Here is a 24,695-nt window from a genome sequence, read left to right as displayed (position 1 = left end):
TTGTAATTACTGCCAATAATTGTAGGACTTGTAACAGTTTTCTCTAGATGGCTAACACCTATAAATTGACCCCCGTAGAACTCGCCCTTTCACCAATGGAACACTTTGAGGACCTAAGTAAACTCATTAATGATGAGGATACTGGCAATGATAAACAATTACTTTTACTTCAAGATGCACTTTTACAAGTTGATAAACATAAACCATATCGTTTAAGACTATTCAATGAAAGCGTTATTGATCATAAAAATGAAGCATCTTTTCAAAATTCTGCTGAAACAATAAAACAATCAAAGGAGGAGTTGAATTCAATAGTTTCAAAATATTACCGAATTCAATGAATTCACTAGTGTTAGAATACACCCGAAGATTTGCGTGTAGTCACAGATATTTTTGACAATGAAATTACAGTATATCTGCCAGTAAACTGTAAAAAAGAATATTAGTTGCCATCATGACACTGAAGAAACTACATGAAAATAGACACTTATTTTCCATTCCAAGCATTTCAAAACCACCATTTAGGAAAACCATACTTAAACATGGTATTGACAAAGAATTCAATAATATTATATCTGAACAGTGTTTAAATTTAACTGAAGTCAATGTTCAACTGCCAGAATGAGTTAAACAACAGACAAAGCAACATCTTTCTATTGTACGTGCCTTGGCTTTCAAAAAGAAAGGAAAGGATTTTAAAAGAAAACGTCTTCTCTAAGCGGATGGTAGCGTTTTTACACTTTTATTACCAATGAGTACAGGACCTGTTAACAGTTTTCTCTAGATGGCTAAAATCTATAAGTTGACCCAAATAGAACTCTCCCTTTCACCAATGGAAAACTTTGAGGAAAATCTAAGTAAATGTATTAAAGATGAGAATATTGGCGATGATAAAAAACTGCTTTTACTTCAAGATGCACTTCTACGAGTGGATAAACATAAAACGTATCGTGTAAGACCAGTCAATGTAAAAGTTATTGATCAGAAAAAAGGAAGCATTTCTTAAAGATTTTGCTGGAACAATAAAGCACTCATAAGAAGAATTGAATTCAATAGTGTCAAGTATTGGAAATATACTGAAACGTTCGTATAGTGAACAAAGTATAAGAGTCTTAGCATATTTCATGGAAAGTGATTAAGATCAAATTCAAACTGATAGCAATGGGAAATGAATTGTTTTTCAAAGGAAAAATTATAATCTACTTGATTTAATTTATGATATGGTTACAAATCGGTACGACTTTTATTATTTTACAATCATCTATACAACCTTTTAAATACATACAACTTTCCGAATAATATCTTTACCAATAAGCAAATTTTAAAAAAATTAAAAGAACATAGTGCCAATCCATCGCCACCATCATAAACATTAAAAGAAGAAACAGATGAAGATTTTAAATCAATCTTGGAAAATACTAGCACACCTAGTAGAAACATTGATTTAATGAGGACACCGGTGGTAGTTAGACAAAAGAGAAGTTGGATTTACATCAACTCATCACCACCATCATCATTACCAAGTAGTGTACAAAAAGGTAGCGAACATTACACTACGTGTTTGTGTTCAAAATGGTTGAAGATTTGAAACATGCTCACGAAAATATTGGTGAAGTGGGAAGTTTAAGTTCCCCCACAACACTTTCCAAAGACGTTGGTGTTGACACCAAAAGTGCGAAAGAGTATCTACAAAATGAATCAAGTTACACTCTACATTGAAATCATAGGGTTCGTGGTAATCATTATCAAAAAACTAAAGCCTTTTTCCCACTGCTTTTAATGCAAGCCGATCTCTTAACTCTAGATGATATTCAAAGGCGTCACAATACACCCTACGCATATATTCTATTTGCAACCAGTGTCTTTAGTTGCTATGCATATTCTATTCCATTGCGAACAAAAAAAGGTGTTGAAGTGGCACAGGCTATAGCAAGTATTCTCGAACAAGATTTTTATAGAAAAAAGGAGTTGAGAGGATACTGACGGTGAGTTAACTGCTGCAATGACATTTAGACAATGCAAATTGCAAAAAGAGTATCATTGACAATGACAATGCAATGACAATGAAAAAAGAGTATCAATTAGTTGGAAAATTCATCATGAAATATTTGTATATCCCAATGGTTGCCTCCCAACGTTAAGATTGACATAAAGTTTCGAGTAGCTCCAGCCAATTTCATTTTGAGAAAAATACTTCCTGCAGCACCTGATGCAATGTTCGAAAACAACAGGTTATGATGTCTGTCGCATTAGCAGTAGAAATACTGAGAGCCAGTGGTAACAATATCAATTTCTTATTCCTCATACAGTCACAAATCAACAACAAACAGCCACTGGTTCTCGTAGTTACACTGATTTGTCACATATCAATGGAGAAATCCCCTCAAAACCCACATTGACCTTTGTGAAGAGTGCTAGCGCCGTGGGATCCTGGACAATATCCCTACACGATTTTAATTTTTTGGCTTATCCAGCCTTGTATGCAAGGTGAATGAAATTCTATTGTACACTTTATCATTTGATAAAAAAAAACTACAGAACTCTGTATGAATTCACTATGCAATCCCTTGATCATGATTCAAAACTATTTGAAAATGAAATAATCAATTCAATGTTTTCAACAAGATATGAGCATTTTACGAACTGGGAAGGTAAGTTTTACTGAAAGTATCAGTCAAATTGACTGAAAGTATCACGTTAATATAATTGAGTCAATTTGAAACTTATTTGGAAATCACTCCCGATGGTAGTGTTCTACTAGACCTGGCACATTAACACAAATCAAATAATCAGCGTATTCAATATGGGTCCATGTATGTCCAAATACAAATCCTATTGTATACCATCGGGCTTCCTTGAAAAAATTCAAAGTGTTAACAATACCATTATTATTGTTAATACCAGTCCATCGAGCGTAATGAGAGGTCATTGGCTATTCATCTTTCAAACAGCGAAGAATATAGAATTTTGTTTATCCTCTTGGCATACCATATACATTCTATACCCCAAACATCGACAACTTTATTGAAAGCAGTGGAAAACTGTTATTCAAAACCAGAAGAGAGTGCAGGATTTAATATTTCAGTTTCATATGTCGTGGCTATACTTCAGTTTCTCAAAATTTAGGTTGACAATCCTCGTCTGAATGAATTCAAAGTGTAAAATATACTTTCATACCTGTATAACATTGATTTTTTCCCTACGAATAAAATGTTCTAAAAATGTATGGAAATTTGTTTATTAATAAAAATGACGTATATACATAAAAAACATGATTTTTTTCTCCTCTTTAGATTTCTACTTCTATATAGAGTTACTTTTAGAGAATAACTAATGCTGGTAGATCATCTTAATTCACTGGATATTCATCTTGGTGTGCTGCAAAGTCAGGGTCACATTTACCATATACAGTCTATACCCCCCGCATCGACAACTTTATTGAAAGCAGTGGAAAACTATTATTCAAAACCAGAAGAGAGTGCAGGATTTAATATTTCATTTTCATATGTCGTGGCTATACCTAAAATCAGTTTCTCAACATTTATTTTGACAATCCTCGTCTGAATAGCTTCAAAGTGTAAAATATACTTTCATACCTGTATAATATTGATTTTGGTGCCCTACGAATAAAATGTTCTAAAAATGTATGTAAAATTGTTCATTAATAAAAAAATGTATATATATAAAAACATGACTTTTTTCTCCTCTTTAGATCTCTTCTTCTACATATAGGTACTTACGAGAACAACTAATGCTGGTAGATCATCTTAATTCACTGGATATTCATCTCGATGTGCTGCAAAGTCAGGGTCATATTTTTACTGTACAATTTAACTTCACTCTTATTGTGTTTCTTTGTGATGTCAATGATACTAATGTCATTCATATTGTAGAATTCACATGTTTCAATTGCTTATATGAAGCAATATCACACATACTATTTTCAAATGGTGAATCAAACTCTGTACTAGCAAAATAAACATTAGTAGGATTATAATCGTAGTAGACATTGTCTTCGTAGACTCAAATGAACAAAATTCTTCCGTAATTCCAGCAGTTGAATCGTACACCTGATTCTTCCCTTCAAAACAAATTAAAATCACGACGATATCAGTATCTTAGAAATAAATCTCGCTTAGGGTTCTTTCCAATCATACCCAAAAAAGTATTCTCCCGCTGAACACAACTACCATAGTGACAATTGGAGCATTGGTGTCGTCTAGGGTGAAAGTCACAAATATCTTCAAGAAGTAATTACAGCCTTTAATGTGTACTGCATATCCTCTATGCAATTTACACGGATTGCATAATCTACACTTTGCATCATACTCATCAATCATTGTGCAATTCTCATATGAAGACCAGCTTCCAAGTGTATGCATGCATAGTGGACATGTATAGAACATATTTTTCCTGTGTTGACACTCTCACCGCCAAAATGAAACTGATATATGATTGATAAATTGAGAGGCAGAAGAGAGAGAGAGAAAGAGAGAGAAAGAGAGAAAGAGAGAGAGATAGAGAAAGAGAGAGAGAGAGAGAGAGAGAGAGAGAGAGAGAGAGACAGAGAGAGATATAGAGAGACAGACAGATACAGAGAGACAGAGAGAGACAGACAGAGAGAGAGATAGATACAGAGAGAAAGAAAGAGGGAGAGATTGATAGAGAGAGAGTGAGAGTGAGAGAGAGAGGAGTAATCAGTTGATATCATAAAACCTGTTTGAATAGGATCTTCTAAATTCTCGATTGTTTATTCTCATTAAAAATCATTTAGATATGGTCTAAATTCCTAAGGTAGTTTTTAAAAGCAAATCAACAATACCATTTTATTTTGTTTTGAATAATATGTCAATAAGTTGTGTAAATACGTGGACCACGACATAAAAGTTTCATACAATAGTTCAAAGCTGGAGAATCATTTCTCATTATACCGTTAAGTATTTTTCGGAAAAATATTTTCCTTTGAAAAGATAACTCCAGAAAAAAATCATCTAGAATCAAACTTTTTTCCATAATCAAAAGATTCCATATATTTTCCGTTTCTCAAATCCATCCATTTTTTCAATCCTACCAATCTCACAACCGACTTCAGCCGAACTTCGATTCTTTCTACTTCAAGAATATTTGGTAACCTACTATAAAATATATTTTCAATTTAGAAATATTTTTATTATATATAATTACAACAATTATTATCTCTCGATTACTGATACAACTTATTCTCCTCATTATACTTCACTATTGTATTTAAAGCAGCTTGAAGTCTCTTTATATGCACTATATCAAGTTTCACTTCAAAGCATAACTGATCCTCCAATTTGAATTTGCTCATAGATATCACCTATCTTTCAAACATATCATCCCATTCAAGGCTAAGTCAAAATCCTCTTGTAATTTCTACTGCTACGTTTGGTACTCGTCTTTGTATAATTGCTGCTACCAGCTCCACTATCAACTTGTAATAGTGTAAACAAGGCCCTCATTTTTCATAATATATATCTTGTTAAATAAAAGAGTATAAACAAACTGTTCTCTCTCTGAATTCTATTCTCTTACTAATATGAATTACATTGAAAATCACTTATATCGAATATGATTGCTATAAATTGGTTGCTAGGGCCTAATAGCTATGGCATCATGCAAGTACCAATCAAGAATAAATTATACGTAAACAGTATCTATTGACATGGTCTACTCCCTCAGGTTGTAAGCTCCGTATTGTGTATCATTTCAGGTCCAAACAGAACCTGTTCTGGTCGCTTTATACGGTGTATTCCAATGTATAGGTCGTATTACATACATCATTACTACTTCTGATGTATTCAGGGAAAGGATTATGGGATTTGACCCCCCCCCTCGGTCATCAAAATCCTGGATATGACCCTGGCAGCAACACAGAGTAAATACAGATATAAGAGTCATAGGCATAAAGTTTTAATCTCTCCGAGGTTGAATCTAAACCTCGATGTGAAGAAAAAATGTTTAATTTTCCAGAAATTACATAGTAAAAGCCAAAGTTTATCTGCGGTATCACCCCTGGAAAGAAAGGATGTCTCCCCCAAGGCTTAACTTCTATTCTGTTACCAATTACTTTAACCGAATAAGGCCCGAAGGAGGGTCCTTTACTCTCAACACTCGCACTAACGACAGTTGTGAGTACCACATGCCTCTGTAAATCTAAGGCTGACCCTAACAGTTTTGTTAGTTAGTGATACTTCCTCCAATATTCTCTTTTATCCTGGGAGTAAAAACCTATCATGAGCTCGTGACATGACTCCACTGCTGCCATCTATAATTTAGTCTTACTCTGACCCCACACCATATATGGGCATAGACTCCCTAGGGGAAATTGATTTCCGAGAAATTGATTGCGTTACCTAACCTAACCTCATGAGTTCCGGAAGGAACACCATATATGGCCATAGACTCCCTAGGGGAAATAGATTCCCGAGAAAATGATTTTTTGGTGTTCGTCCAGGAGAATTGTCTCCGGGCAAAGTTTGCACATGCGCTTTCAAGGTCAATTGATTTGTTGGTGTTCGTCCAGGAGAATTGTCTCCGGGCGAAGTTTGCATGATTTGTTGGTGTTCGTTCAGGAGAATTGTCTCCGGGCGAAGTTTGCACATGCGCATTAACGGTGGGGAAGATATATTTTGATCTTAGAGATGAAGAGATTAACGCGGGAAAGGGCTTCCTAGGAATTTCAAATGTGACAGTGCAGGGATGCCAAAACAAAAAGAACACGTAGAAATTACGTTTAGGGATTATTTGGGCGAAACCGTTTTAGACATTTTAGAAGATAATTTAAGCGAAACCGTTTGAAGCATTTTAGATGATGATTTGGGGGTGAAACTCTGTGGTCGTTATAATACACAAGTTCCACCATATATGGGAATAGAATACTGACGCGAACACATGTACTGCCATCTACAGTTTAGTCTAACTCTGACCCCACACCATACATGGGCATAGACTCCCTAGGGGAAATGGATTCCCGAGAAATTGATTGCATGATCGAAGGGGAACTAAATTTCTGAGAAATTGATTGCTTAATCGGTAGAACCCTATCAGGAGGTCGTGACGGGAGTCCATATATGGGCATAGAATGACGTAATCGACTAGGACAAATGGGTTTCTGAGAAATTGATTACATAATCGGTAGAACCCTATCAGGAGGTTGTGACGGGAGTCCATATAGGGGTGTAGAATGACGCAATCCACTAGGGCTAATGGATTTCTGAGAAATTGACTACATAATCGGTAGAACCCTATCAGGAGGTCGTGACGGGAGTCCATATAAGGGTATAGAATGACGCAATTGACTAGGACAAATGGATTTCTGAGAAATTGATTATATAATCGGTAGAACCCTATCAGGAGGTCGTGACGGGAGTCCATATATGGGCATAGAATGAAGTAATCGACTAGGACAAATGGATTTCTGAGAAATTGATTACAAAATCGGTAGAACCCTATCAAGAGCTCGTGATGGGAGTCCATATATGGGCATAGAATGACTTAATCGACTAGAACAAATAGATTTCTGAGAAATTGATAACATAATCGGTAAAACCTTATCAGGAGGTCGTGACAGGAGTCCATATATGGGCATAGAATGATATAATCGACTAGGACAGATGGATTTATGAGAAATTGATTACCTAGTCGGTGGGGAATGTATTGATCTGGGACTCCACTAGGACAAGTGAATTTCAGAACAAATTGATTTACATAATCGGTGGGGAATGTATTGATCCAAGTTTGAATGTCTAAAGTGACTGTCTTTCTCTGTTTTTGTGTCTGGTGCTATTTGTTTGCATGTCTGGGTTGGTGTTTGAAAGTCCTAGAATTTGTCTTTGTTGGTTTTAATGTCTAAAGTGTCTGTCTTTCTCTGTTTGTGTGTCTGAATCTATTTGTTGGCATGTCAGGGTTGGTGTTTGCAAGTCCAAGAATTTTTCTTTGTTGGTTTGAATGTCTAAGTGTCGGTCTTTCTCTGTTTGTGTGTCTGATTCTCTTTGTTTGCATATCAGGGTTGGTGTTTGCAAGTCCAAGAATTTGTCTTTCTTGGGTTGAATGTCTATAGTGTCTGTCATTCTCTGTTTGTGTGTCTGATTTTATTTGTTTGCATGTCTGGGTTGGTGTTTGCAAGTTCAAATATTTGTCATTGTTGGTTTGAATGTCTAAAGTTTTTGTCTTTCTCTGTTTGTGTGTCTGATTCTATTTGTTTGCATGTCTGGGTTGGTTTTTGCAAGTTCAAATATGTGTCTTTGTTGGTTGGAATGTCTATAGTGTCTGTCTTTCTCTGTTTGTGTGTCTGATTCTATTTGTTGGCAGGTCAGGGTTGGGGTTTGCATGTCCAATAATTTGTCGTTGTTGTTTTGAATGTCTATAGTGTCTGTGTTTCTCTGTTTTTGTGTCAGAATCTGTTTGTTTGCGTGTCTGGAATGGTGTTTGCAAGTCCAAGTATTTGTATTTGTTGTTTTGAATGTCTAAAGTGTCTGTCTTTCTGCGTTTGTGAGTCTGATTCTATTTGTTTGCATGTCTGGGTTGGTGTTTGCAGGTTCAAGTATTTGTATTTGTTGGTTTGAATGCCTAAAGTGTCTGTCCTTCTCTGTTTGTGTGTCTGATTCTATTTGTTTGCATGTCTGGGTTGGTGTTTGCAAGTCCAAGAATTTGTCTTTGTTGGTTTGAATGTCTAAAGTGTCTGTCTTTCTCTGTTTGTGCGTCTGAATCTATTTGTTGGCATGTCAGGGTTGGTGTTTGCCAGTCCAGGAATTTGTATTTGTTGGTTTGAATGTCTAAGTGTCGGTCTTTTTCTGTTTGTGTGTCTGATTCTATTTGTTTGCATGTCAGGGTTGGTGTTTGCAAGTCCAAAAATATGTCTTTGTTTGGTTGAATGTCTACAGTGTCTGTCTTTCTCTGTTTATGTGTCTGATTCTATTTGTTTGCATGTCAAGGTTGGTGTTTGCAAGTTCAAGTATTTGTCATTGTTGGTTTGAATGTCTAAAGTTTTTGTCTTTCTCTGTTTGTTTGTCTGATTCTATTTGTTTGCATGTCTGGGTTGGTGTTTGCAAGTCCAAGAATTTGTCTTTGTTGGTTTGAATGTCTAAAGTGTCTGTCTTTCTGTGTTTGTGTGTCTGATTCTATTTGTTGGCATGTCAGGGTTGGTGTTTGCATGTCAAAGAATTTGTCGTTGTTGGTTTGAATGTCTAAAGTGTCTGTCTTTCTCTGTTTGTCTGTCTGATTCTATTTGTTTGCATGTCTGGGTTGGTGTTTGCAAGTCCAAGAATTTGTCTTTGTTGGTTTGAATGTCTAAAGTGTCTGTCTTTCTCTGTTTGTGTGTCTGATTCTATTTGTTTGCTTGTATGGGTTGGTGTTTGCAAGTACAAGTATTTGTCTTTGTTGGTTTGAATGCCTAAAGTGTCTGTCTTTCTCTGGTTTTGTGTCTGATTCTATTTGTTTGCATGTCTGGGTTGGTGTTTGCAAGTCCAAGAATTTGTCTTTGTTGGTTTGAATGTCTAAAGTGTCTGTCTTTCTCTGTTTGTGAGTCTGAATCTATTTGTTGGCATGTCAGGGTTGGTGTTTGCCAGTCCAGGAATTTGTATTTGTTGGTTTGAATGTCTAAGTGTCGGTCTTTCTCTGTTTGTGTGTCTGATTCTATTTGTTTGCATGTCAGGGTTGGTGTTTGCAAGTCCAAAAATATGTCTTTGTTTGGTTGAATGTCTACAGTGTCTGTCTTTCTCTGTTTATGTGTCTGATTCTATTTGTTTGCATGTCAAGGTTGGTGTTTGCAAGTTCAAGTATTTGTCATTGTTGGTTTGAATGTCTAAAGTGTTTGTCTTTCTCTGTTTGTGTGTCTGATTCTATTTGTTTGCATGTCTGGGTTGGTGTTTAAAAGTCCAAGAATTTGTCTTTGTTGGTTTGAATGTCTAAAGTGTCTGTCTTTCTCTGTTTGTGTGTCTGAATCTATTTGTTTGCATGTCTGGGTGGGTGTTTGCAAGTCCAAGAATTTGCCTTTGTTGGTTTGAATGCCTAAAGTGTCTGTCTTTCTCTCTTTGTATGTCTGATTCTATTTGTTTGCATGTCTGGGTTGGTGTTTGCAAGTCCAAGAATTTGTCTTCGTTGGTTTGAATGTCTATAGTATCTGTCTTTCTCTGTTTGTGTGTTTGATTCTATTTGTTTGCATGTCTGGGTTGGTGTTTGCAAGTCCAAGAATTTGTCTTTGTTGGTTTGAATGTCTAAAGTGTCTGTCTTTCTCTGTTTATGTGTCTTATTCCATTTGTTTGCATGTCAGGGTTGGTGTTTGCAAGTCCAAGAATTTGTCTTTGTTGGTTTGTATGTCTAAAGTGTCTCTCTTTCTCTGTTTGTGTGTCTGATTCTATTTGTTTGCATGTCTGGGTTGGTGTTTGCAAGCCCAAGAATTTGTCTTTGTTGGTTTGAATGCATAAAGTGTCTGTCTTTCTCTGTTTGTGTGTCTGATTCTATTTGTTTGCATGTCTGGGTTGGTGTTTGCAAGTCCAAGAATTTGTCTTTTTTGGTTGGAATGTATATAGTGTCTGTCTTTCTCTGTTTGTGTGTCTGATTCTATTTGTTTGCATGTCTGGGTTGGTGTTTGCAAGTCCAACTATTTTTCTTTCTTGATTTGAATATCTAAAGTGTCTGTCTTTCACTGTTTATTCGTTTGATTCTATTTGTTTGCATGTCTGAGTTGATGTTTGCAAGTCCAAGAATTTGTCTTTGTTGATTTGAATGTCTAAAGTGTCTGTCATTCTCTGTTTGTGTGTCTGATTCTATTTGTTTGCATGTCTGGGTTGATGTTTGCAAGCCCAAGAATCTGTCTTTGTTGGTTTGAATGTCTAAAGTGTCTGTCTTTCTCTGTTTGTATGTCTGAATCTATTTGTTTGCATGTCTGGGATGGTGTTTCCAAGTCCAAGAACTTGTCTTTGTTGGTTTGAATGTCTAAAGTTTCTATCTTTCTCTGTTTGTGTGTCTGATTCTATTTCTTTGCATGTCTGGGTTGGTGTTTGCAAGTCCAAGAATTTGTCTTTATGGGTTGGAATGTCTAACGTGTCTGTCTTTCTCTATTGGTGGGTTTGATTCTATTTGTTTGCCTGTCTGGGCTAGTGTTTGCAAGTCCAAGAATTTGTCTTTGGTGGATTGAATGACTAAAGTGTCTGTATTTTCTCTGTTTGTGTGTCTGATTCTATTTGTTGACATGTCTGGGTTGGTGTTTGCAAGTCCAAGAATTTGTCTTTGCTGGTTTGAATGTCTAAAGTGTCTCCCTTTCTCTGCTTGTGTGTCTGATTCTATTTGTGTGCATGTCTGGGTTGGTGTTTGCAAACCCAAGAACTTGTCTTTGTTGGTTTGAATGTCTATAGTGTCTGTCTTTCTCTGTTTATATGTCTGATTCTATTTGTTTGCATGTCTGGGTTGGTGTTTGCAAGTCCAACTATTTGTCTTTGTTGGTTTGAATGTCTAAAGTGTCTGTCTTTTCTGTGTGTGTCTGATTCTATTTGTTTGCATGTCTGGGTTGGTGTTTGCAAGTCCAAGAATTTGTCTTTATTGGTTTGAATGTCTAAAGTGTCTGTCTTTCACTGTTTGTGTGTTTGATTCTATTTTTTGCATGTGTGGGTTGGTGTTTGCAAGTCCAAGAATTTGTCTTTGGTGGTTTGAATGTCTAAAGTGTCTGTCTTTTCTCTGTTTGTGTGTCTGATTCTATTTGTTGACATGTCTGGGTTGGTGTTTGCAAGTCCAAGAATTTGTCTTTGTTGGTTTGAATCTCTAAAGTGTCTCCCTTTCTCTGCTTGTGTGTCTGATTCTATTTGTGTGCATGTCTGGGTTGGTGTTTGCAAACCCAAGAAATTGTCTTTGTTGGTTTGAATGTCTATAGTGTCTGTCTTTCTCTGTTTATATGTCTGATTCTATTTGTTTTCATGTCTGGGTTGGTGTTTGCAAGTCCAAGTATTTGTCTTTGTTGGTTTGAATGTCTAAAGTGTCTGTCTTTTCTGTTTCTGTCTGATTCTATTTGTTTGCATGTCTGGGTTGGTGTTTGCAAGTCCAAGTATTTGTCTTTTTTGGTTTGAATTTCTAAAGTATAGTCATTCTCTGTTTGTCTGTCTGACTCTATTTGTTTACATGTCTGAGTTGGTGTTTGCAAGTCCAAGAATTTGTCTTTGTTGGTTTGAATGTCTAAAGTGTATGTCTTTCTCTGTTTGTGTGTCTGATTCTATTTGTTTGCATGTCTGGGTTAGTGTTTGCAAGTCTAAGAATTTGTCTTTGTTGGTTTGAATGTCTAAAGTGTCTGTCTTTCTCTGCTTGTGTGTCTGATTCTATTTGTTTGCATGTCTGGGTTGACGTTTGAGAGTCAAAGAATTTGTCTTTATTGGTTTGAATGTCTAAAGTGTCTGTCTTTCTCTGTTTGTGTTTCTGATTCTATTTGTTTGCATGTCTGGGATTGGTGTTTGCAAGTCCAAATATTTGTCTTTATTGGTTTGAATGTCAAAAGTGTCTGTCTTTCTCTGCTTGTGTCTCTGATTCTATTTGTTTGCATGTCTGGGTTGGAGTTTGCAAGTCCAAAAAGTTGTCTTTAATGGTTTGAATGTCTAATGTGTCTGTCTATCTCTGATTGTGTGTCTGATTCTATTTATTTGCATGTCTGGGTTGGTGTTTGCAAGTCTAAGAATTTGTCTTTGTTGGTTTGAATGTCTAAAGTGTCTGTTTTTCTCTGATTGTGTGTCTGATTCTATTTGTTTGCATGTCTGGGTTGACGTTTGAGAGTCCAAGAATTTGTCTTTGTTGGTTTGAATGTCTAAAGTGTCTGTCTTTTTCTGCTTATATGACTGAATCTATTTTTTTACATGTCTGGGTTGGTGTTCGCACGTCCAACTATTTGTATTTGTTTGTTTGAATGTCAAAACTGTCTTTCTTTCTCTGTTTGTGTGTTTGATTCTATTTTTTTGCCTGTCTGGGCAGGTGTTTGCAAGTCCAAAAATGTGTCTTTGGTGGTTTTAATGTCTAAAGTGTCTGTCTTTCTCTGTTTGTGTGTCTGATTCTATTTTTTTCCATGTCTGGGTTGGTGTTTGCAAGTCCAAGAATTTGTCTTTGTTGGTTTTAATGTCTAAAGTGTCTGTCTTTCTCTGATTGTGTGTCTGATTCTGTTTGTTTGCATGTCTGGGTTGTCGTTTGAGAGTCCGAGAATTTGTCTTTGTCGGTTTGAATGTCAAAAGACTATGTCTCTGTCTGCTTGTTTGTGTAATTCTATTTTTTTACATGTCTGGGTTGGTGTTTGCAAGTCCAAGTATTTTTGTTTGTTGTTTTGAATGCCTAAAGTGATTCTCTTTCTCTTTTTATGTGTCTGATTCTATTTTTTTTAATTTCTGGGCTGTTGTTTGCAAGTCAAAGTATTTGTCATTGTTGGTTTGAATTTCTAAAGTGTCTGTCTTTCTCTGTTTGTGTGTCTGATTCTATTTGTTTGCATGTCTGGGTTGATGTTTGCATGTCCAAGAATTTGTCTTTATTGGTTGGAATGTCTAAAGTGTCTGTCTTTCTCTGTTTGTGTGTCTGATTTTATTTGTTTGCATGTCTGGGTTGGTGTTTGCAAGTCCAAGAATTTGCCTTTGTTGGTTTGAATGCCTAAAGTGTCTGTCTTTCTCTGTTTGTATGTCTGATTCTTTTGGTTTGGATGTGTTAGTTGATGATTGAAAGTCTAAGAATTTGTCATTGTTGGTTTGAATGTCTAAAGAGTATGTCTTTCTCTTTTTTTGTGTCTGATTCTATTGTTTGCATGTCTGAGTTTGTGTTTGCAAGTCCAAGAATTTGTCTTTATTGGTTGGAATGTCTAAAGTGTCTGTCTTTCTCTGTTTGTGTGTCTGATTCTATTTGTTTGCATGTCTGGGTTGGTGTTTGCAAGTCCAAGTATCTGTCTTTGTTGGTTCGAATGTGTAAAGCGTCTGTCTTTCACTGTTTGTGTGTGGTTCTATTTGTTTGCATGTCTGGGTTGGTGTTTGCAAGTCCAAGAATTTGTCTTAATTGGTTTGAATGTCTAAAGTGTCTGTCTTTCTCTGTTTGTGTGTCTAATTCTATTTGTTGACATGTCTGGGTTGGTGTTTGCAAGTCCAAGAATTCGTCATTGGGTTCATTTAACCACCAAAACCATAGGTTAGGTTAGGTATGAATAAATATTAATAAATAAATAGAAACATTTCATCATCTTTAAGTTAGGTTAGGTTAGGTTAGCTTATCATGAGCGCTCATGATAAGCAAACAAATTCTTGATAACAAGACAAATTCTTGGACTTGCAAACACCAACCCTGACATGCCAACAAATAGAATCAGACACACAAACAGAGAAAGACAGACACTATAGACATTCAAACCAACAAAGTCAAATTCTTGGACTTGCAAACACCAACCCAGACATGCAAACAAATAGAATCAGACATACAAACAGAGAAAGACAGACACTTTAGGCATTCAAACTAACAAAGAAAAATTCTTGGACTTGCAAACACCAGCCCAAACATGCAAACAAATAGATTCATACACACAAAAAGAGAAAGACAGACACTTTAGACATTCAAACCAACAAAGACAAATTCTTGGACTTGCAAACACCAACCCAGACATGCAAACAAATATAATCAGACACACAAACAGAGAAAGACACAAACTTTTGACATTCAAACCAACAATGACAAATACTTGAACTTGTAAACACCAACCTAGACATGCAAACAAATAGAATCAGACACATAAACAGAGAATGACAGACACTTTAGACATTCAACCCAACAAAGACATATTCTGGGACTTGCAAACACCAACCCTGACATGCAAACAAATAGAATCAGACACACAAACAGAAAAAGACCGACACTTAGACATTCAAACCAACAAAGACAAATTCTTGGACTTGCAAACATCAACCCTGACATGCCAACAAATAGATTCAGACACACAAACAGAGAAAGACAGACACTTTAGACATTCAAACCAACAAAGACAAATTCTTTGACTTGCAATCACCAACCCAGACATGTAAACAAATAGAATCGGACACACAAACAGAGAAGCACAGACACTTTAGGCATTCAAACCAACAAAGACAAATACTTGAACTTGCAAAAACCAACCCCTGACATGCAAACAAATAGAATCAGACACACAAACAAATAGAATCAGACACACAAACAGAGAAAGACAGACACTTTAGACATTCAAAGCAACAAAGACAAATTCTTGGACTTGCAAACACCAACCCAGACATGCAAACAAATAGAATCAGACAAACAAACAGAGAAAGACAAAAACTTTAGACATTCAAACCAACAATGACAAATACTTGAACTTGCAAACACCAACCCAGACATGCAAACAAATAGAATCAGACACACAAACAGAGAATGACAGACACTTTTTGACATTCAACCCAACAAAGACAAATTCTTGGACTTGCAAACACCAACCCCGACATGCAAACAAATAGAATCAGACACACAAACAGAGAAAGACCGACACTTAGACATTCAAACCAACAAAGACAAATTCTTCGACTTGCAAACACCAACCCTGACATGCCAACAAATAGATTCAGACACACAAACAGAGAAAGACAGACACTTTAGACATTCAAACCAACAAAGACAAATTCTAGGACTTGCAAACACCAACCCAGACATGCAAACAAATAGAACCAGACACACAAACAGACAAAGACAGTCACTTTAGACATTCAAACCTAGATCAATACATTCCCACCGATTATGTAAATCAATTTGTTCGGAAATTCACTTGTCCTAGTGGAGTCTCAGATCAATAGATTCCCCACCGATTATGTAATCAATTCCTCAGAAATCCATTTGTTCTAGTCGATTACGTCATTCTATGCCCATATATGGACTCCCGTCACGAGCTCCTGATAGGGTTCTACCGATTATGTAATCAATTTCTCAGAAATCCATTTGTCCTAGTCGATTACTTCATTCTATGCCCATATATGGACTCCCGTCATGACCTACTGATAGTGTTCTACCGATTATGTAATCAATTTCTCAGAAATCTATTTGCCCTAGTCGATTACGTCATTCTATACCCATATATGGACTCCCTTCACGACCTCCTGATAGGGTTCTACCGACTAAGCAATCAATTTCTCAGAAATTTAGTTCCCCTTCGATTATGCAATCAATTTCTCGGGAATCCATTTCCCCTAGGGAGTCTAGGCCCATATATGGTGTGGCGTCAGAGTTAGACTAAATTTTAGATGGCAGCACATGTGTTCGCGTCAGTATTCTATGCCCATATATGGTGGAACTTGTTTATTATAACGACCACAGATTTTCACCCCCAAATCATCTTCTAAAATGCCTAAAACAGTTTCGCTTAAATCATCTTCTAAAATGTCTAAAACGGTTTCGCCCAAATAATCCCTAAACGTAACTTCTACGCGTTCCTTTTGTTTTGGCATCCCTGCGCTGTCACATTTGAAATTCCTAGGAAACCCTTTCCCGCGTTAATCTCTTCATCTCTAAGATCAAAATATCTCTTCCCCACCGTTAATGCGCATGTGCAAACTTCACCCGGAGACAATTCTCCTGGACGAACACGAACAAAGACATTAATAAACTTCGCCCGGAGACAATTCTCCTGGATGAACATCAACAAATCAATTTCTCGGGAATCTATTTCCCCTAGGGATTCTATGCCCATATATGGTGTTCGTTCCGGAACTCATGAGGTTAGGTTACGCAATCAATTTCTCGGAAATCCGTTTCCCTTAGTGAGTCTATGCCCATATATGGTGTGGGGTCAGAGTTAGACTAAATTATAGATGGCGGCAGTGGTGTCATGTCACGAGCTCTTGATAGGTTCCTACTCCTGAGCATCAACACTGATGCCTGTATGTGTGTTTTTTTTTAGCACTGGCGGGTTTCCTACGAGTTACTAATCGCTCTGTTCATTTGTCTTAAGTGAATAAACCCTAACAAGCTTGCCCACCTCCAATTTAGGTCACCTCAACGTAAATTAGTACTTGCATAATTCTTAAGATATTGTAGCAGTTTAGTCAGATACATACTTGAAATAGAAACTTCGGATGAACGAGTAAACTATTTTTTTCTAAAATGAACATTATTAAGAAGAGATCAAACATAATCTATTGTTCTAATTGAGCCTAGGTGCGAATGTTTTTTTTAGGAATGTTTTTTTTATTTAACTAGAGATATTCGTTAATGCTCCAACATTTTCATTGGGAAAGGCTTTAGTGGAAAAAAGAATGAATGGGATACTTTCCAAATTTATTTTGAGACTGGGAGTACCCAACAAATTTTTCTCATCCCTTTTCATTATTCTTGTATTTTTTTTTCCTTGGACTTAAGGGTAAAGCTGGTAGGTAAATGCAGAGGGAAACTTGGGCGAAATCAATTTGAAGGAACATATAAAAACCTTATTTAATAGAATAACCTATTTGGTGGTACTGGGTAAATCTATATTGCTCAATATGCTAGTCTAGCATCCATCTTAATTACTATGTTCTATGCAGCTGTCGAGTCCTAACTTAAAGAGACACAATAATGACTTTTTAGAACAGTCTCTTCAGAGAAACAACCCGGATGGTTGTAACATTTCAAAGAAGTCTACTTGGTCAATATATATTCAATAAGATTCTTCCCTTTGTTCTTTTGCGTTACGTATCTAAAAAAAAAGTGCCACCCAAAGATTTGTTGAAAGAGGTGAGATGGATATCATTTCAATGATATCCATTTAAAGCTAGGAGTTGACCATTGGTGGTGCTACAGCCTACCCTACTTTACTTTATCCAAGTATGAAGCCAGCTCTTAATCTCCAAAAAACATGCTTTATTTTATGGGAAGTATATCTGGAATTGTTGTCTTAGCTGAGAATTTGGAAAGATTTTTTAAAGGAAAATCAAGAGGGTATTAAAAGTTTAAACGAGAACTTAAATGAGGGTGTCTGCCCTCCCTTATCCACCTTTTCTTTGTGTTAATATTTTATAGTTCTCTGCCAAAGGCACTTAGGAAAACTTTAGCACAAGGATTTGAGAGCTGAGGAGTGGGGAGAACCCTTCATTTATTAAACGAATTTTACATCATCTATATTAAGGCTTAGTCCAAATTATTCCTTGGGAATAGGGATGTTGGAGATTCAATGCTACCGTCCTCCTATTCCTATTTTGTATATTTCTCTGAAGGCTCAATGTATGTTAAAAATTCTGAGCATAGGCAACCACCCTCAGACACATACAAATATCTTCTGGCCCTCCTTCCTACAGGTTGATGCGCAACTATATACCACTGTACATAGATTTATGACGCCTCAAATAAATCAAGTAAGCAAAATGAAGGCTTAAGATGATTGTGTATATATATTGATAACTTATTTTGTATAGACTAAGTGTATCTTTCGAAACGAACGCGCCACCGCAGGACATTATGGCCTCTGAGACTGAGAATCTCAGTATATGGTTATTCTGCAGCTCTAAATCGATTTCTCAAATTTTCAATCGATTACTTTTTGGATTTATTTGGTCGAAAATTTTAGTTTTGCACTTAAAAATAGCGGAATTCACTGCCTTGATGAAGTGCAATCTTTTTTGGTACTTAATAGAGGCACTAGAACTTACATTTTCCATTTGAAATACATTTTACTCGACACTCTAGGAATTTTAGTTCGATACAGTCACCCCTGTTATACAATATTAAGTTACGAACAAATGTGAACCACTACTTTTCTTGTGATGTCGAAGGTGAGGTAGTATAGAGGGTTCGCCTGGTTGTTCCCGTGTCACCTAATTTTTAAAACAAGTTTTACTCTTTGAAAACATAAATTCACTGTTCAGTGATAGTTAATAGAAAAAAAACTGATAATAAAATTAAATTGTTTGCTAGCATCCATTGTACAAGATACAAACATGGTACAATGTTGCAATCTTACGATTCGTGCTTCAATTCAAATCTTTTTTAAAAAACACTTATTTTGATTGGTTCCAACCCTCTTGCTCCCAAAATTTTAGGCTTTGCTAAAATGAATTGTCACATACTCATTTAAAATAACAATTAAAATGCTTTAAGTATCTCGTTGAACTTACGCTACTTCTTCTTCATTATTGGCCAGAAACCAGTGAATTTTTGATTTGTTACGGACACCAAACGCCATTAGTTGCTGGATTTGCGTTCCTCCAGGAAGATCAGGTTTTGTCGGAACTCTTAACGTGAAAGCCCCAACTGCCATTAATTCTGGAGCCTCTTGGAGGATAAGACCCCCTTCTGGTTGGGATCTAAATTGGTCCTTGAACCATGCTAATGTACTGTCCTCGTATAGAACGATATATTCTTTTCTCCAAGTTCGACTGAAGAGTCTCTCTAAAAAGGTTAAAATGTACTTCATTATTTCCGAAAAATAATGGTTTGAGGCAAAATGGTAAATGCAATAAATCATATGCTAAAGGTTAAAAGAATATCCAAACGATTATTTTGGGTTCGAGTCTCGATGGGTTTCAGTTCTTGGGTCTCCGGTAGTAATATATCTCTCCAGAAATTCTATCATTTTAAATTATCATTCGGTCAAAATTTCACAGTTTCTGAACGAAAAAAAGTTAAAATATAATAGCAAATGTTGAAATAGATAATATTACTTAAAAATTCAAATGTTGAATTGCTTTATTTGGAGGCAAGGTCCTCTAAGAAAGATTCCAATATTGTCTACTGTAAACAAGATTGCAAACTAAATTAGTAAGTCCTAAAAATTATCCAGGTAATCTACTTGAATGATTTGGTGTTTAATCGAAATCGTATTCTTAAATTTGGGTCGTAAGAAAACTTAATGCTAAAATTTCACCATCTTAAAAGATTCCCTGTACGAGAAAATCTTATTTTCTAAAAAGAGTTCATGTACGCTACAGGTTTATTGGGGTATTTCTGTAATTGGAGAAGTGATGATATAACTACGCTCCCGTATGCAAGGTAGCTCCCTAGATGTGTTGCAATGCAACACTATTGCTGTCGCACCTGTTTGTTTTGTTTTTCTCGTGATCAGCGGTCTTTCCTCTAAGTAGCAAGAGATGTAGAATCGGATTTATTCCTGGGCGTGGGATCGTGAAGCGCGACAAAAAGGTTCCAGCGAAGTTTGTATAGTTTCCAGTGGTTTCCCAGAAGAAGAAAACTTTTTTCCCTCGTGTTGTAACAAAACTATTCTAGCTGGGAAAGTAAACTTTTTCAGAACAATTTTATGTTTTATTCCTGCAGAAAATTAAATCATTCTAAGAAAGCCGGAGAATAAAAATTTTTTGGAAGCAATTCCGAAAAAGTCGTTCTCGAATACCAAACTCCAATTTTTGTATTGTTTTCTGAAATTTTGGAAATGAAATTTTTTGTGTTGTTCTCTTGTATTTTACTCGAGTAGTACAATAAAAAGTAAGCAAGATGACACGATCTTTCTTCTGTTTAAGATCGCTTTATCCACTTAGAAACAATTTACAAAGTTGTCATGACGCATCAATTTTTTATATCCTAGATATGGCTTTTTTTCTTAGGTTTTTTTTTAGCTGATGGAATATATTATCCCTTCGACAAAATTCTGATTTTTCTTTATTTTCTTTCTAAAATCTTCAATTTATATGTTTATTAAACTTTAAAAGCTTGTACACCAAGAATTAAAAGTATACACAAATCTTCATTTACACGGAGTACCGTTTTTAGGATCTTCATTAACCCCAGTAAATATACACTGGGCTAATACCTAGGTAAAAGCAAAAACAAAGCAGATACAGAGTTTGACAATTATTTAGTTCACACAATACTTATTTCGGATTCTCTCTTACTGCACTAAATCATAGGCAGCGCAATAGCACTGCCTAAGTAAAGAACGATGAGGGCACAATGTATAATTTATTTTTTCATTTCCAAAAAAAAATTTTTTTTAGACAACTCCTTGAAATCGAAGGAGTTGTCGTAGAAACTTTGGAAAGGGCTCCTTCGATTAGAAATTAGAAGGGCTTGCGCCTTTTTTAACAGTCGAAAGTAACTGGAGGGCAACTAACTCCCAACTATCCCTCTTTTCACCAAATGCATCTGACTGAAATTGTGCGATGGCAATTTAGTTTCAAATAGTCCAAAGAACATAAAGCAATGCTTCCAGGTTTGCCATACCCCACCAGAGCCCTGGGGTAAAGGGCTTTAAGTTATGCTCTGGGGGCATATAAGGTTTTATGGAATGGGTGTTCATATTAAATTCAGATAGGTCTCATTTGATTTTAACTAGGAAGTTATAATGCTCTTTTTAAGAGTGAAGGTGATTTGAGAGACCCCCCCCCCCCAAACAAAGTTTTGAGACATCCATTTTTTTAGCATTTTTGAAAGGTCAGTAGTTTTGCGTAGCATTAGTTATGCGCAGTAATAAAATACCCCCCCCCCGCAAAAAATGCCCCTCCACGGAAAATACCCCCTGCAGAAAATACCCCCACGGAAAATACCCCCGGGTAATACCTCCCGCGGAAAATACGACCCAGGAAAATACCCCCCCGCGGAAAATACCCCGTAGATAGTTTCGGAGACCACACAGTCTTTCCATGACGATAAATAAATGCCGGGGTAAATGCCTTTCCGTCATCAGTTTTACTACTGATGACGGTCACTGCATATGTGACCGAAATATCTGGTATTTTTTGTCAGTTTATATGACTGTTTGTGAAACACTGTCTATTAAAAGGATTTTATCCCCATTTGAACTTTTATTTATCGGAAAATATCTCCCTGAAAATACCCCATGGAAAATAGCCTATCCCTACCCCCCCCCCGAAAAATATCCCCCGTGAAAAATACCCACCGCGGAAAATACCCCCTTTCCCATAAAATCCCCCCCCCTCGTGGAAAATAAGGCTTTCAAAATTTGAAAATTTTATTTGAGTTTTTTTTTTTTTATTTCTGTAGGGGAAAATGGTTTTGGTACTTGTGTATTATTAAATAAAAAAAAACAAGTTTTTTAACTGAAAGTAAGGAACGACGATAAAACTTAAAACGAACAGAAATTATTCCGTATATGAAAGGGGCTGTCCCCTTCTCAACGCCTCGCTCTTTACGCTAAAGTTTTCCATTGTTTAAAAAAATTAGAGTTGTGAGAAAGTTTAAATTTAGCGTAAAGAGCGAGGCGTTGAGGAGGGGACAGCCCCTTTCATATTCGGAATAATTTCTGTTCGTTTTAAGTTTTAACGTCATTGCTTACTTTCAGTTAAAAAAACTTATTTTTTTCTATTTAATTTTTGAACGTTTTTGAATTAATGCAGGGTTTGATTATGGCTCACGGTACATGAATAATTAATAAAAAATTGAATATTAATTTTACGTTTATTTGGTTAAATATCTTTCTCGAAACCTGTTTAATTTTATCTACGAACGTTTTTATTAGTAATAAATATACGTAACTTACGAATTAACTTACGTAACGAACCTCTTATTCTTATATTTTTAATACGTATATTAGAGGGTTCGCCCCCTAGTCAATACCTTGCTCTTTAAGCTAAGGTTCGAATTTTGTTCCAATTCTTTAAAAATGACCCCTTAATCACAAATGCCGTTTATTAGAATAAATAGCTCTTATGAAAGTACTAAATAATCTTTGGCTTAAAGAGCGAGGTGTTGACTAGGGGATGAACCCAATAATATACGTAATGTTTTCTGTCGTTTTAAGTTTTGATGTTGCTCCTTACTTTCTGTTAAAAAACTTGTTTTTTTTTATATATAATTTCTGATCTTTTTTTAAATAATGCTGGGAAATCCGGCGCCCCCTTCATAGCAATGTCCCTTCCCTCATGAAAACTTCCTTCATGGAAAGATCCTCCCACATAACCCCCGACTCTCCCCACTACTAGAAAAATACCCCCTGAAAACGTCTGTATACTTCCCAATAACCAATACTATATGTTAAACTTGGGTAAAGTTCATAACATTCAGCCCTCTCCCCGGGGACTTCGGGGGATTAAGTCATCCTAAAGGACATAGTTATCATATTTTCGACCATGCTGAAAAAAATGGCTATCTCAAAATCTTGATCGATTGACTTTTGGAAAAAATGAGCGTGGGAGGGGGCCTAGTTGCCTTTCATTTTTTTGGTCACTTTAAAAGGGCACTAGAACTTTTAATTTCCGTTCCAATGAGCCCTCCCACGATATTCTAGGACCACTGGGTCGATACCATCACCCCTGGGGAAAAAAACAAATAAACACGCATCCCTGATCTTTCTTCTGGCAAAAAATGCAAAATTCCATATTTTTGTAGCTAGGAGCTTAAAAACTTCTTCAGTAGGGTTCTCTGATATAGTGAATATGATGGTGTGATTTTCATTAAGGTTCTATAGCTTTTAGGGTGTCTTCCCCACTTTTTTCGAAAATCAGCCAAATTTTCTCAGGCACGTAACTTTTGATGGTTGGAACTAAACTTGATGAAACTTATATATTTGAAATCAGCATTAAAATTTGACTCTTTTGATGTATCTATCGGTATCAAAATTCCGTTTTCTAAAGTTTCGGTTACCATTGAGCCGGGTCACTCCTTACTTACAGTTCGATACCACGAACTGTTTGATTAAATACAAAAAACAAGTTTTTTTTAACTGAAAGTAAGCAGCCACATTAAAATTTAATGAACAGAAATTATTGCGTATGTGACGGGGTAGTCAATACCTCGCTCTTTACGCTAAAGTTTTTTTTTCAATTCTTCTAGAATGACCCCCGAATCACAAAGGCCGTTTAATTAGAATATATAGCTCTTTTGAAAGTACAGAAAAAACTTAAGCGTAAAGAGCGAGGTATTGAATAGGGAGCGAACCCCATAATATACGTAATAGGTTCTGTTCGTTTAAAGTTTTAATGCTGCTCCTTACTTTCAGTTGAAATAACTTGTTTTTTTATTTAATTTCTTATCGTTTCTAGATAATGCTGGGAAATCCAGCACCCCCTTCATATAAATGTCCCTTCATCCATGAAAACGTCCTCCATGGAAAAATTGCCCCACGTAACCAAATCCCCCAACCCCCCGACCCCACCAGAAAAATTCCCTCCTGAAAACGTCTGTATACCTCCCAATAACCAATACTATATGGGCAAAAATGAAAACTCGCAGCCCTTCCCCCGGGGTTATCTTCAAAGACATAGCTATTAGATTTTTGACTATGCTGAACAAAATGGCTATCACAAAATGTTGATCGGGTGACATTGGGAAAAATAGAGCGTGGGGGGGGGCTAGTTTCCCTCCAATTTTTGGATCACTTAAATAGGTCACTAGACCTTAATATTTTGTTTGAATGAGCCCTCTTGCGATATTCTAGGACCATTGGATCGATACGACCACACCTGAAAAAAAAACGAAACAAACAAACAATAAACACACATCCGTGATCTTTCTTCTGGCAAAAAATACAAAATTCCACATTTTTGCAGATAGGAAGTTAAACCTATACTGCAGGGTTTTCTGATACGCTGAATATGATGGTGTGATTTTCATTAGGATCTTATCCCTTTTATGGGCTGTCCCCTCCTTTTAAAAAAAATAAGGCACATTATTTCTCTTAACTTTTGATGGGTAAAACTAAACTTGATGAAATTTGTATGTTTAAAATCAGCATGACAATCCACTTCTTTTGATTTATCTATTGATATCAAAATCTATTTTTTAGAGTTTCGGCA

The 24,695-nt window shown here is 36.1% G+C and overlaps 1 protein-coding gene across 1 annotated transcript in view; it reads right to left on the bottom strand.

Moving 5' to 3' along the window:
- LOC148949981 (uncharacterized) overlaps positions 1 to 24,695 on the bottom strand; it is a 93,497-nt gene that overhangs the window by 54,313 nt on the left and 14,489 nt on the right. The window contains exon 3 of the mRNA XM_089091380.1: positions 19,107 to 19,380. Coding sequence (XP_088947506.1) covers positions 19,107 to 19,380 — 274 coding nt within the window. The remainder of the gene's footprint in view (positions 1 to 19,106; positions 19,381 to 24,695) is intronic.

Source organism: Artemia sp. Qi Xiang Cuo, chromosome 7 (genome assembly GCF_049724085.1).
Source record: "Artemia sp. Qi Xiang Cuo chromosome 7, ASM4972408v1, whole genome shotgun sequence".
In the NCBI taxonomy this organism is placed as follows: Eukaryota; Metazoa; Arthropoda; class Branchiopoda; order Anostraca; family Artemiidae; genus Artemia; species Artemia sp. Qi Xiang Cuo.
This window is presented reverse-complemented; position numbering and strand designations above follow the sequence as displayed.